Source organism: Coptis chinensis, chromosome 2 (assembly GCF_015680905.1).
Source record: "Coptis chinensis isolate HL-2020 chromosome 2, ASM1568090v1, whole genome shotgun sequence".
NCBI classification, from domain to species: Eukaryota; Viridiplantae; Streptophyta; class Magnoliopsida; order Ranunculales; family Ranunculaceae; genus Coptis; species Coptis chinensis.
Genome location: NC_141457.1, coordinates 48,002,657 through 48,022,181, shown reverse-complemented (window position 1 = coordinate 48,022,181; position 19,525 = coordinate 48,002,657). Strand labels below are relative to the sequence as shown.

At 40.4% G+C, this 19,525-nt stretch overlaps 1 protein-coding gene across 1 annotated transcript in view; it reads left to right on the top strand.

Moving 5' to 3' along the window:
- LOC147516335 (exocyst complex component SEC3A-like) overlaps positions 1 to 19,525 on the top strand; it is a 31,530-nt gene that overhangs the window by 6,426 nt on the left and 5,579 nt on the right. Inside the window, 12 exon segments of the mRNA XM_086588977.1 lie at positions 151 to 279; positions 365 to 445; positions 541 to 615; positions 2,528 to 2,701; positions 2,795 to 2,939; positions 3,068 to 3,132; positions 4,221 to 4,391; positions 4,472 to 4,551; positions 9,808 to 9,889; positions 10,917 to 11,014; positions 11,140 to 11,248; positions 11,400 to 11,468. Coding sequence (XP_086445103.1) covers positions 151 to 279; positions 365 to 445; positions 541 to 615; positions 2,528 to 2,701; positions 2,795 to 2,939; positions 3,068 to 3,132; positions 4,221 to 4,391; positions 4,472 to 4,551; positions 9,808 to 9,889; positions 10,917 to 11,014; positions 11,140 to 11,248; positions 11,400 to 11,468 — 1,278 coding nt within the window.

Genomic DNA, 19,525 nt, shown 5'->3' with positions numbered 1-19,525 from the left:
CCTACAAGAACCTGATAGACAAATATATATAATTGAAGTGGGCTGGGTATGTCTGGTATCAGACACTGCATTACCATTAAATTTTTGACCATGATCTCTACTATGCTTGTTGAATAAGCTCAAGGTATTTATTATCATTAAATACTACAGGTAAAAGAGAAACAAGCAGAGCTTAAAATAATAAGATCAACATTTGTTAGGAGAGCATCTGAGTTTTTAAGGAACTTCTTTGCTGGTTTGGTGGATTTTATGATAAGTGACACAAGTTATTTTTCCCAGGTATTTACTTCCTGACTTCTGAGAAGTTACCATTGTTTTCGTTGATATTGTTTAAGCTTTTACTTTTCTGCTTGGATGCACACAGCGAGGACAGTTAAAGAGGCCTGATCATGCTGATTTTCGGTACAAATGCAGGACATATGCACGTCTTTTGCAACACTTGAAGGTTAAACTCTAAAGCTATACTGGTATATGAACTTTCAAAATATCCTGGCTTCTCAAAATGCTCTTTTTTTGTCTTGCTTTTTTTCGGACTTCCAGATTCTTGATAAGAGTTGCTTGGACCCGTTGAGAAAAGCTTACTGTCACTCTCTGAATTTGCTCATTCGTCGAGAGGTTAGTTGGCATTCTAGCTTTATTTAGTATTCTAAAATTTGTGTTAGATGTTGTGTGTGTGTGTGATAAAAATTGAAATAGCTTTGTAAAACACACAAAAAAAAGGAGAAAAACTGATTGAAAGAAAACTGAACTGTCATGGGTGTGTTTTCTCCTATGGTTAGAATGGTTAGAGCTTGTATGTTTGCCATTCTTGGGTAATTCACTGGTGCTAGCTTTTGTTGTCTTCATTTGTGTTGTAGCTTTTTCTCATGTTGTTGTTGATCTGATGCTTATTGTTACTTGTATTTTGGTTGGTATATGGGCACATTCTATTCATGACAAAGCGCAGCATGCATATCTATTGTAACGATCCAATTCATACTGTTACGCTGATACTGTATGTACTTAGTCACTAAATGCCCAAAGCCCGTCTTGGGTGTGGGTTTTCCTCAAAATGCCTCAAATATGTGATAAAGTGGTGACCATTACTATATCCAAGATCTAGGTCGCAATCTAGCTAATGTAGGACTAAACCTTGGCATTACCATCACCAGTCACAGTGTAGGTGCCTTTCCAATATAAAGCCCTTGTGCTAAGTGTATGGGGTATCTGTAGGCTTGTATGGATCCACCCCATCCTATCTCAACTTAGTCACCCACCTGGCCACCCCTACGCCCATAGCTTAGCCTCTTCCATGGCTGTGGGGTTTTCTCAAAATGCCTCAACATTAGTTTGTAGTAGATCATTACTTTTTATTTTGTATCAATACATTAATATAATTGAGCAATTACATCACACCTGTAACTAGCCAGCAGCTAATACTAGGAGCAGGACTCGACACCCAAAATATCTAACGCCCTACTAACATAATCCCATACATAAGCAACAACAGAAAATTAGAAAAACATGGAGAAAATCAATAAAGGCCAGAAAAACAAAAAAGATAGGACCACAACAGGTTCCACCAAGCCCGAGCCACTGACCACCACCAAAGCACCAGCCATCCTCATCCCGAGCTATTCCTCTCCCTATGTCGCCTTGTCTCCTTCCAGTCCATAAAGAAGTATCATCCCCTTCCAACTCCTCATGATATATTTACAGTCTAAATCGAATGTACCTTCTTCTTCCTCATCGTCGACATTAGTATGTGATAGATCATTACTATATGTCCAGGACGTTGGATAGCGTCCTAGCGGATGTGGGACTAAACCTTGGCGTTACCATGCTACCAGCCCCACTTATGAGCTAGGTGCATCTCCAGCATACAGCCTTTGGCTATACGCATGGGGTATCACATCCATAGAATAAAAACAGGATTCAATTGGAGTATTTTTCCTTTTGAGGAAGGAGATACTCAAGGGCTAAGTTTTGAAGTTGGTCGTATTTGCTAGTCTGTGGCCTAGATATTAGATATGAAGTATCACCGTAATTGTAGTTGATATTCACGACGTCGCTATTATTATAAATTGCAGTGTCTCTAAACACAAAGTATGTGAGAGAAAAGTGCAATGGAAGCACAAAACAATATGCATGGATGGTTGAAAGGGATTGTTACATGGGGCAGGAAGAGATTGCTAAATTTTGAAAATGCTAAAAATTTATAGTGTGAACCGGTTTTTGATAAGACTGATGTATTGGAAAAAAATCCAGCAAGATCTTTTACAAGCGAGACCAATAATGAATACAAACTTCTAAAACAAAGTGATCTGTCAGTTTGGAAACCAAATGCTTCCCAGGGCAAACCAGAGCTCCACCAACAAACATAATGACAGAAGACATGCCTGATAAATGATCAGCTTTGTGCATCAAACATCATCATTAATGGCTATATTTTCTAGATCACACTATCTATGCATCCGTTGTGCGGATTTCTGTTTTGGCAAACACAGACCAGAGTACTGAAGTGTTTGGTAACTCTTTATTTTCTCAGGCGCGTGAGTTTGCAAATGAGCTCCGTGCTAGTACAAAAGCACCCAGGAATCCGACGGTTTTGCTTGAAGGATCGACTGGTTCAAGTGTAAACGTCAATAATGCAGACACTTCTATGGTTTCTGAGGCATATGCAAAGATGCTTACTGTTTTTATTCCCCTCCTTGTAGATGAGGTTACTATCTCCATACTCGTTCTCAATGTCAAGGCTTTAATTCTTTATGTGTTGGATTGGAACCTTCAGTACTTTTTATTGATTTAATCGCAGAGTTCCTTTTTGGCACACTTCCTATGCTTTGAAGTTCCCGCATTTGCTCCAACTGGAGGTTCATCCGGTCGTAAAAACAGAGGCTCAAATGTCGATGAAGACAACTTGGGGATTATGGACATTGACAAAAACGATGGCAAAAATAGTAATAATCATTTACATGTGTACTTTTATTCAACTCATTCTACAAGAATAAATTTTTAGTGTCAGTTTTTACTTGGAGAATGATACATATCGCTAATCTGAAAATAACCGACATACTTCATTCTGTAGCTAACAGTTCAGCCGACTTGGGAGCATTGAATGAATTTCTCCGTGACTTACTGGACGGAATACAAGTAAGTCTAGGCAAATGTATCTTATGTCATTTAGAGTAATATCTCTTGTTTCCTGATAACACTCAGGCTCCAATCCAATGGGCTTGCAATTTTATAAATCTATCTCATTATGGTTATTCCACTTATAAGTTTAATGTGTTAATAAGAATCCAGTTTGCACTCTCAGTTTTCTCCCAGGTCTAATTGTATTGACTCAACTTCTTGAAAACTTATCAAGGTATTTCTTTCTAATAATGGGAAGAAAATGAATGGTGATGACTTACACATGCTGATCTAGTTTAACAGGGACCTGTAATTGCTAGCAGTGAAACTCTCTCATTGACATAAAATTGTACTAATTTCTCACTGCTAAATCACATTCCTCTATGTTACCCCAATCCATTTTTTCAACATTTTTTGAATGCAAAGGGGAACCCAGATGTGATAAAGGGTTAAGTTTTGTAATTACTTTCTTTCCAACTTAGTGTCTTAGGGAGACTGAAAAATGAATATGCAACTTACTGTCACTTTTCCCTCTTTTGGAGGCAAAATAAAGATATGATATGAACTTATGAAGCACAAGATCTAAGTAGATGATACAGGGGTATGTATGGGGGAAATGGGAATGATGCTGCTCCCTACGGCTTGAATAAAACTGATGATGTTGGAACATAAAGTGCTGTTATTTTCATTGTTCTTTTTTCTTTCCCCTCTCCCACATCCTGGTTGGGGCAAAGGACGGGATTCTGTGTGTGTGTTGGGTCGGGTTGTTTTTTGTTATTTAAAAAAAAAAGTGTTTTTAACTATACGAACAATATAGTCTAAGTTGAATTGACGTGGACACGTGAGCCTGTATGTGACACGGCTAAATATCACATACAATGTGTTGATGGCATGTCTGACACGGACACTGGATACATATCCGAGACTGATTATTTTTAAAATATGGCATGTCCATGTAGCATAGATTTTAGTTGATAACCTTTTCCGATCCCAAAAAAAAAAAAAAAATGTTTAACCTTGTAATTACTTACATATTTCTCCAGCATTATTAGGATTATTTTTTGGGATATATGCTACGTATTTAAACATTCTTTATGATTCTGTAGGAGGATTTCTATGCTGTGGTGGACTGGGCAAACAAGATTGATCCTCTGCGCTGCATATCAATGCATGGGACTACAGAACGATATCTTTCTGGTCAGAAAGCAGATGCAGCGGGATTTGTACGCTTGTTGCTTGATGACCTGGACTCAAGAATATCTATGCAGTACAACAAAGTAAGTTTCAATCCACAAGCTTAAAGATTTTGCTTTGCGTTCCCAGAACTACTAATAGAAACATGCAATCTGTGTTGCAGTTTGTTGATGATGCATGTCACCAAATTGAGAAATATGAACGCAATGTCCGGCAGATGGGTGTCTTGTCTTACATCCCTAGGTAATATGGATTCTGTGGTTTGGTTTGCAGATTGTTTAGCTTATTTATGTCTGCACTTTGGAAGTCTATTTTGTCATAGGTAACTACTTAAGATGTGTGTGAGCTATGAGATTGTGGATAACCTTGTCTACTTTACACCCCCAACTAGGCAACTGCTTAATTAGGGAGTGCGCACCTTCAAGAAAATCAGACTTTTGAATTATCAACATAGTATAACTGTATAACCCATTGCATGGTGATTAAAACACACTACAGAGATCCAATATCATTTGCAGTTGGTTCCAGATGAAATGGATCATTTATTTATTTTATTTTATTTTGCTTGGTAAGTTATAAATTGTATTAAAGAGAATGAAAAAAAAAATTACAAGGAAAAGGAGAATGCAAGAATGCATTCCCACATCAAGAAAGCATGTGGTAAACATGATATAGAACTTCCCATTTATACACCCATGGGGGCTTGACCATGTGTTCGAAATATCCACCTATAGGCATTGATGTAGATTTATGAGCGGAAGCGATTAAGAAGAAGAAATCTACAACTTACATGAAAAACAATTAAGAACCCTAAAATAAAGAAGTCTATTTTATTGACGCTAAGAAAGAAAATCACTACTAAACATCAACTACTTGAAACCCTAACCATAAGCCCTTATTTATACTAGTATACTGCATTGCAGTGGGGGCGTGAGCGGATCCCCTGCGTATGCTATGGTTATTCGACAAAAATAATAAATTAAAGAACCACGAACCTGCAAAGTCTTGGTGGGAATTTGATCACGGCCACAACAATGATCCTCGTAAAGAGAAATCTCATTACTAGAATTATGATAAACACAAGCATCCCTCTGAGCAAGAACTGCCCTTTCAACCAAATATTCCAACCTTCCATCCGGCACAATAACATGTGGCGGAAACAACTCTTCCAACTCAACCAACAACTTCCTCCTCCTCCTCTTCCTCAAATCCTCATTACTACTACAACAACTACCCATATCCTTATTTCCACTAAAACAATCCCACCAGCTAACTTATGTACTCTCTCCTTATCAACACCCAACACCGATATCCGTTTCCGAAGTATCGACAATGCCGATAAATCATCCCCAATGTTTAAAAACTCGGTAAATATATGTTTAAACAATAGAAATAAAGCTGATTAAGTAAACACCAAGGAGAAGTCCTCTCAAGATTTCAATGCCATGTAGTCATTCCTGATTAAAAGTAACGATAAGATCGAGAAAGAGAAGTACCTCTGCAAGCATGGCAACAACAAGGGAGCACAAATACAAATACATTACTGCATCATCTTGCACAACCAACCAGGAGCACCAAATTTCATAAGCTTCTTCAAAAATCAAGTTAGAAGTAAATAATAACCACAATAAAAATAAAAATAATAACATGTAAGGATGTTGTCTAAGGCAGCCCAAGGATTACTTTCATAACCTAACACCTGGCCTCACAACAGGGGAGAAAGGAAAGTACCTCTGCAACAATGGCAACAACAAAAGTGTATATTAACTATACAACAACATCTTGTATGACCTGCCAAGAAACCAAATTCAATAAATAGTTAAAAGATAAAGCATGCATCAAACGATTAAAAAGGTTTACCAAGCTTAATAATTAAAAAGGGTCATCCTTCCAAAACCATATAAATCATCTTTGTTCCTTTCTTTCGTCGTTGTTGAAACTTGAAACAGTAGCAACGAACAACGCTTCGAGATCGTCTCTCTCTCTCTTCAAATCGTCTATCAGTCTATGTCACTTTGTTTGTTGAATCCTCATTTTCTAATTTGGTAGCAACAGAGATATATACTAGAGTACTGAGGAGAACAAGAGAGAGATAGAGGAGTTGAGACTTGAGAGAGGAGAGTTTTGGCGGAGAGAAAAGCGGACAGACAGACAGAAACCAACCAACCGACATTTTGGGCCACATAACCCCCTCGGCCCAGAACGTTCGCTCCACTCACTTGACTAATAACAATAAAGCAGCAGCAACTAAACTAGTGGGCTCACGGCCTATGGGCTTGACCACCGAACCTTGAAAGAAACGATCTCATGTTCTACATCATTCTCTCCAGTTTGAAAAGAACTCGTCTCGAGTTTGTATACGCAATTGACTGATGAAATTCACTGTAGCTGATGCACATCACTCTCCCGCTATTCAAACGAATTCGACCTCGAATTTTGCCCAGATAATTACTCACAAGAAGAAGAATGTACCATAATGTCTGCAAGTTTGCAAAATCACCATATGCAAAGCGATGCATGAAGAAAGATGTAAAGTCACCAACATGATTTCTCTGCTCTATGGGAATACTACCACATCCTAAAACAGAAAATACGCATACCTCCAATTGTAACTTTAGATGCACAGAAATAAAGAGCTTTGTATAATTACTATCAAAATCATCCCAAACCGGATTGGCATACTCAACAAAAGGATTCTCAGACAAAGAGGGTAGTGACACAAAATTCAGATTCATCTGCTCCGTATTCATCAAATATTGGTATAGTATCTAAACTATCATGTTCCTCCTCTGGACAAACATTAAAAATAGGAGGGGAATCCCAATCAACACAGTTTAATTCCATATTACAGTCCTCGGCCAACAAATAAATCCTCAGTAGAAGAAGTAGAATAAGCCATAACGGGAATAAAAGTGGATGCATCATGACTGTCCACTGTAGGGCTTGGTGCGGCTTGAACAGGGCCTGCTGTCTCGATTTCTGGTTTTTTATCATACTTATTTTTCTCATGTGATGTAAGAGAGAAAAACATACCAGATTCTCGTGCTTCAGCCAAGAATGTCGTACACATAGTGGTTTCTATATCTGGTGGTTTGAGCAGTTCCAAGATTAATTTCCTGTCGTTATGCAAGAATGAGTGAGTGTTCTTGGCGCCATCATGAATACTCCTGATCAAACTGCCAAGGATGCCCTAGTAGGAGATGACAAACGTCCATTGGAACAACAGTGCACATTACTATATCTTCGTAAGGTCCTATAGTCACTGGAACTAAACATTGATGATTGATTGCCACTGGATCTCCCTTTTTAAACCATTGGATAGAAAATGGTTTAGGATGTTTAGTGGTCTGTAGTCCTAGTTTATTAACCATCTCTTGAGAAACTAGGTTATCAGTAGAACCACCATCAATAATAACAGTACACAATTTACTTTTACTGATACATCTGGTTCTGAAAATAGAATGGCGCCGCCATGATTCAGTACCCGTTTCTTGGGATGGGGTCGCCATTAGGGAGAAGTGGGTGTTCAGTAGACAAGGTTGTGACTTGTCTGATTCGGTTTGGACAAGTGGTGCAGGCACGCTGCACTGCTCTTTCCCAGTAGGCGTTTCAATGGAGTAGTTACTCCATAGTGCTGCTACATCCTCAAGCATTGTACCCCAACCATCTTCTCAATCTTGCTCAAATAACTGATTTAAATTTGAATTTCTTGACATGACTTCATCACTTTGATAAAAATTGGATCTTGATTTGAATGTTAAAAGAAAATTAATTTTCTGACGAACAGTAACACGATGAATAGTAAAGCGTAAATAGTGTTCCCGATGAACAGTATTTTCGTGAACAGTACCCGATGAACAGTTTTTTCTCAAAAAAACAAAAAAGAAGAAATCTACAACTTATATGAAAAACAATTAAGAACCCTAAAATAAAGAAGTCTCTAAAGAAAATCACTACTAAAAATTAACTCCTGAAACCGTAACCATAAGCCCTTATTTATACTAATAACAATAAAGAGCAGCAACTAAACTAGTGGGCTCACGGCCCATGGGCTTGACCACCGAACCTTGAAAGAAACGACCTCATGTTCTACATCAGGCATACTTGATGCTTTTTTAGCTACTACGTCTGATACAAGATTAGCCTCTCTCCATATGTGTTACACAAAAATGGATTGAGCTCTCCTCAAACAACACTCCCATCTTCCTTTTAGTTTCCACGGCATGGAGCCATTCCTATACATTGTGGCTACTGCTGCCGAATTGTACTCAAACCACATGTTAAGTCATCCTCTGTCAATTGCTATTTGTGCACCTTCAGTAATTGTGTAACACTCAACTCAATAGTTGTCTGCAATCCCTAGAGCTTTGCCAACTAACAACATGAAGGTGCCTTCATTATCTCTAAAAGACAGTCCATAGCCAGAAGGTCCCAGGTTCCCTTTCAATGCGCCATCAACATTAGTCTTGACCTGACCATGAGCTGGGGGAAGCCATATACAATTGATGTAGACAAGGGGTAGGTCTCAGTCTCATCGATACTCTCCATGTTCGGAGAATCTCCATGTCTGAAGTGTTATTGTGCATGTATCCCTTCGATAGATGGGCTGCAATGGCAACATGTTGCTTGATCACACGGTTGCAATATTGGGTTGATGTTTTCATATCTCGAAGTAAATCGAATTCCTATGAGTCCATAAGGCAATCATGCCCCCAACCACTGCTGCATTCCACAACTGTTGAATAATAGAACTCTGCCCAACTATATGCTTCATTGCCTCTTTGTACATGAAATGGATCATGGGTAACAAACACGTGTGAGGGTTCACATGTAGCCACAAGTACGGTGGGAGCATGGCTAACCACATACATGCTACTGGGGTGGGGGTACGCATCAACGCACCCCACGCCAATAATACCAACGTCAGGGCCAAGAATCCCACCTTTCACCGCCGCGACAATTTTTTTCCTTTGAGCTCAAGAAACTGTCAGACGGAGACTAGAATCAACACTTTGCTGCAAGGGAGGACACCAATTTCGCTTATTACTAATTTCCTCCAGTTGTCTCAGCTAAAAGGATAATACTGATTCCCTCCATTTTCTTCCGCTCACTCGGTCAGCTCAAAAACAAAAGCAGTCTAAAAAGAGGAGAAATAGGAGAAAAAAAGGTACCCTTGCGCAAGGGGTTGAACGAGCTGCTGTGGTGTAAGAGCTCGTGCTTGGAAATGGGTGCACCAACAATATATATCAAATGGATCATAGATCACACATGGTAGGGACATGCCTAACCACATATACCAGGGTGGAAACACATCCTACAATAATGTTTAACACATGTTAAATATGTCACATTGAGTTTGTGTAATATGGACGAGGCCTGCATTACAACTTTATTACATATACCTTCAGGGGATTTCATTTATTAGTTTTGTATTTGTGTTAAAATATCGGTATTAATCTACTCCTGCAATTACCTTTATGGTTTTCTGTTTTCCTAAAGGTTTGCAACCCTTGCAACACGTATGGAGCAATACATCCAGGGACAGTCTAGGGATTTGGTTGATCAAGCTTATACGAAATTTGTAAGTACCATCGCCACTATCGATTGTGTAAAACCACCTTACTGTTTGTTGCAAATATTGCTCTTCTGGCATCACGGCCAATTCGTCAGTAAAATTTGTCTTCCGCAATGGAATCTGTTTAGTATACTATACCACAAATTGCAAATGTGTGGAAAAAGTCTAGGTGCTAATCGCAGTGTGAATGGAATTTCCACAATGACTGCAAACTCCTCTGATATCATTTGAGAATTCCTCATTAAATTCACTTATTGAGTTCAATAACTGGCCACAACAATGTTGAAGAGACAAATGTCTCACTTGTTTTTTTCCTATAAGAGTTAAAGCGAAGAATTATTGAATGGAGTGATAACTATGCTGATAAATGGAAATTTTATCTATAAGACCCCCCCGCCTATATTCAGTTTTAGCTAATATCCATAAGTCAATCAAACTACATTATTACGAGTACCTCCAAGAATGGAATATTTGTTTTCCTTTACCTTTTGGGACGGTTGTGGGCGAGGAGGCGTGGATTATTATCATAAGAGATTGCAATTGTATAGTATATATCATTCTGTTAATTGTTAAACTGCATGTCTACAGTATGACGTACTGGAAAAAAAAAATCACTGAACATGCTCAAATTTCTGAAGTAAATTTCATTTCTATATTTATTAAGTTAGTCTTTGAAGTAGCTATGGAAACACGCATACAGTTTTGACTTGGTTATTGAAGGCTTAAATATATTTTTGATTTTTTTGTAATGCATGTCCATTCTTTCTCTGGTGAAGATCTGAATAAGTTTTTTTTACATATATAAAAATTTACATAAGTGATCCTTACATATTGGAAATTTGTTAGACTTTCAAAAATTGAAAAATGATCTGTTGTTTGTTAGACTTTTAAAAATTGAAGTAAACCCATAGCGGGACTAGATATGTTTGATTATTGTAAATGTATATGATGTTTTAAAAGCTGAAATTGATTAATAATGTTTAGCTCATTACAACACCAAGCTTATTTAAAATGGATACTAATCTTTGGACAGGTTAGCATGATGTTTGTAACTTTGGAGAAAGTTGCACAGATTGACCCAAAGTATGCTGATATTGTGCTGTTTGAGAACTACGCAGCTTTCCAAAACAGGTACTTTTAAATGTTAACAGTACATCTATTTCACGAAGTGTTTGAGATGGGAAACGCTCTATGTTTTAAAATTGGTATAATTCATCCATATGAGTTGAAGTAATTTAGTAAGTAATTACGTGCAGTCTTTATGACCTTGCCAATGTTGTGCCGACACTTGCTAAATTCTATCACCAAGCAAGTGAAGCTTATGAACAAGCTTGCACACGTCATATCAATATGATCATCTACTATGTGAGTGTTTCATCTCCCTTTGTGCATCTATTTTTCCTACATAGGATTTTGAATTTTTTTTCTTGGGATGGTTTCGAACCCTAGTAAATTGGTCTTCCACATTGTATAATGGAATAATATTTATGGTGTCTTTTACTGAATATCTTTACAGCAATTTGAAAGACTATTCCAGTTTGCTCGAAAAGTTGAGGACTTGATGTATACAATCACTCCAGAGGAGGTTAGTGTTATGTGGTTAATTATGTCTCTCTTCACTTAGTCTTTTCATTGCCTCTCCCATCATAACTGGTCTTTAACTCTTTATCCTTGACACTCAAATATCATAACTGGTATGTATCCTTCTATTCAGATATGGGTTGATGTTGGTGTCTTAGTTTAGCCTTCTTTGGGTGGTTTGTTTTGCACTTCTTGTTTTCTTTTTGTAACTGTAGGCTCCCTCGGCCTACTCCGCTTTTTATTTTCTAATGAGAATTCACTTTATTGAGCAAAAATAACTAAATAATATTTTTTTTCAAAAAAAAAGAAAAAAGAAAAGAACAAAAACCACACACCTAGGGATGTCCAAGCGGGTACCCGAATTGGACTGAACCCGACCTGTTCTCAGCGGGTCGGGTTCAGGTAATTCATTGAGAAATGTGATGAAATCTTACCCTAACCCTATATTTTGGGTACCCATCGGACTCGGGTGGGGTATGATAAAACATTAGAATCCAGTATAAATGAAGGAGGACAGTAGGAAACCCTATTTGAATCCAGCACAATTAAATCTTTGATTTTACCCCTCCCCCCAATTGAAAGCAACTTCAATGAAGAGAACAAATCAATGAGGAGAGACCACCACTATCTTCATAAGATCATCACCACCTATCTCCACCATCACCACTATTCATAAGGTCATCACCATCCAATCTGCCATATCAGTGGGTGGTGTGAGGGAGTAATATTCACTGTAATATACACTTACAGTGAATATTAAGCACGTGTCAAGCACACCAGGACGATCACACTCAACGACACTTCTAGGTCGCTGATGATCAGTTCATACAGATTAAGCAACCTCATCAGCTATTCTCCCAGAACGTTAAGTACCCAGAATGCTAACACCATCCAACACCCCAACGGCTAGTAAGGTATGTTACAGCTGGCATCATCAAGGCCAGAGCTTCAGGTGCGCATACCATTACTCCACCGCAGGATGTCTTCATGGCTCATTGAATGTCATCAAGTCCAGAACATGACCCGACGCGGGTGAGGAGGAGGTGCATGCACCTTTGCCTATATAAAGAAGAGGAGGAACTACGTCTGACCTGATTCATGTTCCCCCAGAGTGAGCTTGATACGTAGGCAGTTCGTTCACACGAACTCGGTCAAACACAATCTACCAACCCTTCTTCCCCCCAAATTGCCTACTTCAGTAAGGTTAAACGAATCTTAACCTTTACATTGGCGCCGTCTGTGGCTCGATTTCTTGAGTTCACAAACCTTCAAACAAAAAACTGCAAACAAAATCTCAAGCCCACGAAACATGGAAAGCCTCCAGGGCCAAATGAAGAATATGGTCACCCAGATGGGAGCCATGAACGACAATATCAACATCTTGCGACAGGAAAATGCGGCACTAAAAAATCAGGTCGCTACACAAAACCCGAATGGAGTCACCGCTGAGGACGGCATAAACGAGATGAACCAACAAATCAACGAGTTATCCCAGTGTATCGAGCAGAGTACTGTGAAGAAGGATGCCACTCATATCGTCCAGAAGATGTTGAAGACATACAGAGCGTCCCCACTCCTCAGGACTTCATCCAGCCGCGCTTTGCGATATGATGACATTACGTGTCCCGGTCAACACGTAGCTCACTACATCCAGAGCCTCGCACTCTATAGTGCACAGGAGTTCAACCACCCGCAATGCCCGCTTGTTCCCTGCAAGCCTGAAGGACGGAGCTCTCGACTGGCTTTATTCACTGGAACCGAACTCCATTGATAGCTTCGAGAAGCTGACGGATCAGTTCGCTAACCATTACGTCCACAACAGACGTAAGAAAACCGACCTCGACTCACTCTTCTTACTGTCCCAGGAGTCAATCCGTTCCTTCTTAGGACGATTCAAGACCGAGTTGCTGTCTATGGACAACAACCTCAAGGAGTCCTTCGCAACCTTGGCATTCACCAAGGCGATCTAGAAAAACACTTGGCTATACAGGTCGCTAATGAAGGAGCATCCTGAAAAATTGGAAGACCTGTACACTCGCGTGTACAAGTATATAAAGCTACAGGAAGCTTTAGACCACGAAGGCGAGTAAGGGGAAGTCGCAGCAATCTCAGACGCTACCCCATCCTCAAAAAAGCGACCCAGACCACAAGGACAGAAATCTGGTACTAGGATGCACACGAAATGCGAGTTCTCTGTGCTGACAAGATCTCCAAGCTACATTCTGGAGAAAATAAAAACAGCGGCCTATTACTGACCTGAGGTAAAACAGCCAGAAGACACGCCAGGAAAGCCATACTGCGCTTTCCATAAAGCAAAGTGCCATGAGACCAACGAATGTCGGGGGCTCAAGCATTACCTACAAGACCTCATTGAGGCAGGATATATCAAACACTATACTGATATTGCCGATGGTGACATGTGCCACAAACTCATGGCCCGCAGGGAGCGAAGCTGAACTCCACAACGCAACACCAACAGAGAATGCTCCCACGCTCTAGGACACTCAAATGAGCAATCTTATCATGAGCGCCCAACACTCATCTGACAGAGATAATAACAGGACGATCAACATGATCACCTTCCAGGACGATTCTGTCACGTCTTCTAGGGAGAAGAGGAGAAGAGTTGGCGCTCTCTAAGAAGTATACCGGTTCTCCTCCCAAGCAGCCACCGTTCCACGACCAGCTGGCCACAGCTAAGGAGACATAACTTTCACTAAGGCCGACCTCAATAAAGTTTGCCTCCCACACAATGACGCCTTAGTTGTCCACGTCAAAATCAGCAACTGGATAGTCAAGCATGTCCTGATCGACCTAGGCAGTTCGTGTGATATTCTGTTCTATCAAACCCTCAAAGAGATTAACTTGCCTAGGTTGGTTATGATTGATCCAATGACCCCCCTCTATTGCTTCAATGGATCTCGAGCTGACCCAATTGGAGACAGGTATTTTTACCTGTCTCAGTCGGGTCACGTGAGGACAAAGTTAGTATCAACACGCGCTTCAGCGTTCTGCATGGCAACTCGTCCCATACTGCTATGTTAGGACATCGTTGGATCCACAAGATGCAAGCAGTGCCATCAACTAGAAAGCACAGATACCGATACGCGACACGGATACGACACGACACGGATACGTGGACACGACATTTTTCAAAAATATAGGACACGGATACGTCATGGACACGTTTGAATAATATATATATAAATATTATATAATTGAGCATTTTTCACCAAATTCAAATTAAAATGACAATTCTACTTCATAAAATGACCAATTCAAACACATTAAGCAGCAACTGACATGTATAACTTGGATTCACTTCATCTTTCTTCTCTTGCATCTCTTATTTACTTGGATTTTCTTTCACTTGTTTTTTTTTTGTTGAAGTTCCAAAAAAATTTATTGTATGTGTGAGATTACTGTCCCCCGCGTATGCCCCGCGTGTCGGAAATTAAAAAATTAATTATAAAATCAGATACTCCAAATCGCGTATCTGACATGTATCAGGGCGTATCTGTGTCGGACACGGATACTTCACCCTTAAGGACGTATCGGTGCTTCATAGGCCATCAACACTCCATCAGGTTTTACGCTTCCCTGGCCCCAGAGGCATGATGGAGCTCAGAAGCAACTAATTTGATACTCACAATTGCAACCAGATCCTCTCAGTCAACAAGCCTACTGGGGCTTCACTTAAAAACAAAGGAGTGGTCGCCAAAACAGCTGGCAGAAGAGTTCATCTCTGAGGTCAAGACCCTGACCAAGACCCCTTGAGGCCAACTGATAAAGGAGAATACTGGGGGCTCGGTCAAAAACGCCCCTCCAGAAGCCAAGACCCCAGAGGTCGCCCCACCTCTTCAGGTCAAAGAGGCACCTCAAAAGACCAAGACAACAGAGGTCGCTCAGTCCGAATTGAAGGAAAAGGTCAACCTAGGAACTGAGGATGAGCCTAAGTTCGTTTATGTAGGAGTTAACCTTGATCCTACTCTCAAGGCACAACTTGTAAGCTTTTTATCATTGAATAAATATGTTTTTGCTTGGTCGTACATCGATGTGCCTGTAATTGATCCCAATATTGCATGCCATAAGTTAAATGTTAACCCAAATGCTAAACCAATTTACCAACGATCTCGAAAGTTATCTCTTAGATTTTAAAAAGCAATCAATGAAGAGGTCGAAAATCTAAAAAAGTTGGCTTCATTAGGAAGGTCGATTATCCTGAATGGGTCAGTAACATAGTAGCAGTCCTAAAAAAGAATGACACAGTTCGCCGTTGCGTGGACTTTACCAACCTAAATCAAGAAACCCCTAAGGATAGTTTCCCCTTACCAAGAATCGACCGACTTGTGGACCAGACCTGTGGCCACGAACTCCGGTCGTTCATAGATGCCTACAGTGGCTACAATCAAATTCCACTGGCAGAAGAAGACCAAGAAAAAACCTCATTCATAACAGAGCAAGGAATTTACTGTTACAATGTCCTCCCGTTCGGCCTCAAGAACGCTGGAGCGACCTACCAACGACTTGTCACTGATATGTTCCAAGACATGTTAAGTGACACCATGGAAGTCTACATAGACGACATGGTCGTCAAAAGCAATAAAGCTGGAGATCACTTGTTAGATCATCTCACACAAGCGTTCTCCAGACTGCGGCGAACTCAGATGAAACTTAACCCCAAGAAGTGCCTCTTTGGAGCGTCCTCTGGGAAATTTCTAAGGTATCAGGTCTCACAACGTGGGATAGAAGCTAACCCAAATCAAGCGTTTTTGGACATGCCCGACCCACAAACAAAGAAACAGATACAGAAACTGTCAAGAATGGTGACAGCTCTAAACCGATTCATATCGAGAGCATCAGACAAATGCTAACCTTTCCTGCAAATTCTCAAGAAGGGTGAACAGTTCTTATGGAATGAGCAATGCCACTAAGCGTTCTCCACTCTCAAGGACTATTTGTCAACACCTCCTGTGCAGGCAAAACCGATTGATGGTGAAACTCTAGGGCTGTACTTAGCTATGTCTGACTTCGCTATCAGTTCAGTCCTCTTCAAAGAGGAACAAAACGCAGAGAAACCGATCTATTTTACAAGCAAGACATTGTTGCCAGCTGAGAAGAACTATTCCCACATTGAAAAGGCAGTACTGACATTACTTTACTCTGCAAGAAAGTTCAGGCTATACTTTCAAGCACATCCAATCAAAGTGCTCACCGACCTCCCGCTAAAGAGGATCCTCCTTAAAGCCAACAAAACAACTCGCATGACAATATGGGCAGAAGAACTCGGTGAACTCCACATTGAGTTCACCCCAAGAACCTCTTAGAAGGGTCAGGTCGTTGCCGATTTCTTAGCAAATTTTCCAGTTGACGACTTGAATTGGGAACCAGATATCGACACCACGACCTCTAAAAAACATGATGCGTCGGCATGGTCACTCTTCGTAGATGAAGCTAGCAATCCAGGTGGCAGCGGGGTCAGAGTAGTCCTAGTGTCACTAGATGGCGCTATGGTGGAAAAGTCAGTTCACATTGATTTCACGACCTCTAACAATGAAGCTGAGTACGAAGCCCTGATCATGGGGCTTCGCATGGCATTAGAACTCAAAGTTCAGGAGCTCAAGGTCTTTAGCGATTCACAACTAGTCGTTCTCCAGGTTGCAAATGAGTATACCACCAATGAAGGTAATCTTTCTAAGTACCTTTAAGTTGTAATCAATTACTGCCTTTTTTCAAGAAAGTCACCATACACCATTTCCTACGGGAAGAGAATCGCCACGCTGACAGCTTGGCATATCTCGCGACCCAAATACTAAACTGTGACCTTAGGAAACTACTCATCGAAGTAATTGATAGACCTGTTTACCAAAACGAGCACGTCCTAGAAATCATCGACCTATGCCCACTCTCTGACACTTAGAGGAGTCAAACATGGATGCAACCTATCATAGAATATATCTAGCTAAGCAAAACACCAACAGATCGCGCCAAGGCCAGACAGGTTCAATACTAGTCAGGTCACTACTGCCTAATGAACGACAAACTTTTCAGAAAGTCCGCTGAAGGGCCACATCTGAGGTGCATAAGCCCAGACTAAGGTCAGATGATTTTCGCAGAGATCCACGAGGGAGAGTGCGGGAATCACGCAGAAGGTCGCTCTTTGGCTCACAAAGCGATTTCACAAGGATACTTCTGGCCAATAATGCAGATCGATGCCAAGAAGTATATACTAAAATACATTAAATGCCAAACATTTGGCCATAATATCATCCAGCCAGCTCGCGAACTCATTAACATTGCCCGCCCTTAGCCATTTCACATGTGGGGCTTGGACATCATGGGTCCATTCATTCCACAGAAGAGCACAGGTTTCCGGTTCGTCCTAGCAGCAACTGACTACTTCACCAAATGGGTGGAAGCGATCCCCTTGGCTCATGTCAAAGAATCTAATGTCAGAAACTTCATTTGGACTAACATCATTACCAGATTTGGCCTCCCCCACACTGGTGATGGACAATGGCTCCCAGTTCAAGGAAAAAACAGTTAAGTAGTTTTTGGCTAAGTGGAAGATCGTTCACGCGTTCTCCACCCCCCAGTACGCTCAAAGTAATGGTCAAGCAGAAGCCAGTAACAAGGCAATTCTGGGGAACTCAAAAAAGAAGATTGAAAAGAACAAAAGCTAGTGGCCAATGCAACTAGAAAACATTCTATGGGCGCATAGAACGACAGCTCGTTCTAGTACAGGTGAGTCACCATTCTCACTATGCTACAGTACTGAGGCCGTCATTCCTACCGAGCTGACAATTACAACGACTTGATCTGAGATCATCGAATTTGGTACCGTATATTCCATTCTTGCTCGAGAGGTCAACTTACTTGAAGAACGCCGCGACCTAGCAGCCATTCAAGTGGGCATCCTACCACCGAACTCTGAAGAAGACATACAACAAGTGAGTAAACCCTCAAAGTTTCCAACCTGCGCAACCTAGTCTTGAAAAAGACTAAGTATGATTCGAAATTGGCTCCAACATGGGAAGGCCCTTACATCGTAGAACTAGTCGTAGGCAACGGAGCATATTGGATCAAAACTCAAGACGGACAGGCATTACCACGTCCTTGGAATACTTTCTTATTAAAGAAATTTTATCAATAAAAATTCTATTTGCATGAGTTCTTACTCTCATCACTATACACATAGTCTTGTTTGCATCAATGCACAGCAGCCTCTTAATGTTAGCAAACATATGCACAACTCGCTTACTTGAACTAAAACACTCTCCAGAGCTCAAATGTTATCTATGCTAAAACGCTCACTCGAGCTCACAGGCTACATAGCCTTAACACTTCTTACTAGTTAAGGACCTACAACTCTAGGGTCAATTCAGTGCAGAACGCTCTCTAAGAGCCAAACGAGTACTTGAACTTAAACGCTCTCTAGAGCTTAAATGCTAAGAAGCATGGATACGGATACGTGACACGACACAGATACGCGGACACGACATTTTTCAAAAATATAGGATACGGATACGTCATGGATACGTTTGAATAATATATATATAAATATTATATAATTGAACATTTTTCACCAAATTCAAATTAAAATGGCAATTCTACTTCATGAAATGACCAATTCAAACATATTAAGCAGCAACTTTGTATAAGTGTATAGCACTGTAAGCAAATGCCAACAAAAAAGTTCAAAAAAATACAATGGATTTGCCAATCAAGTTGTCCAACTTCAACTATGTCATCTTCTACATCTTAATTCACTTCATCTTTATTCTCTTGCATCTCTTCTTATCTTGGATTTTATTTCACTTGTTTTTTTTTTGTTGAAGTTCCAAAAAATTTTTGTGAGATTACTATTCCCGCGTGTCCCCCGCGTATCGGAAATTAAAAAATCGGATACTCCAAATAGTGTATCTGACACGATCCGAGGCGATCGGGCGTATCATTATCGATCGTGTCGGATCTGATATATTTCACCCATACAGACGTATCCGTGCTTCATAGCTTAAATGTTCTCCACAATAAAACGCTCACTCGAGCTCAGGGCTACAT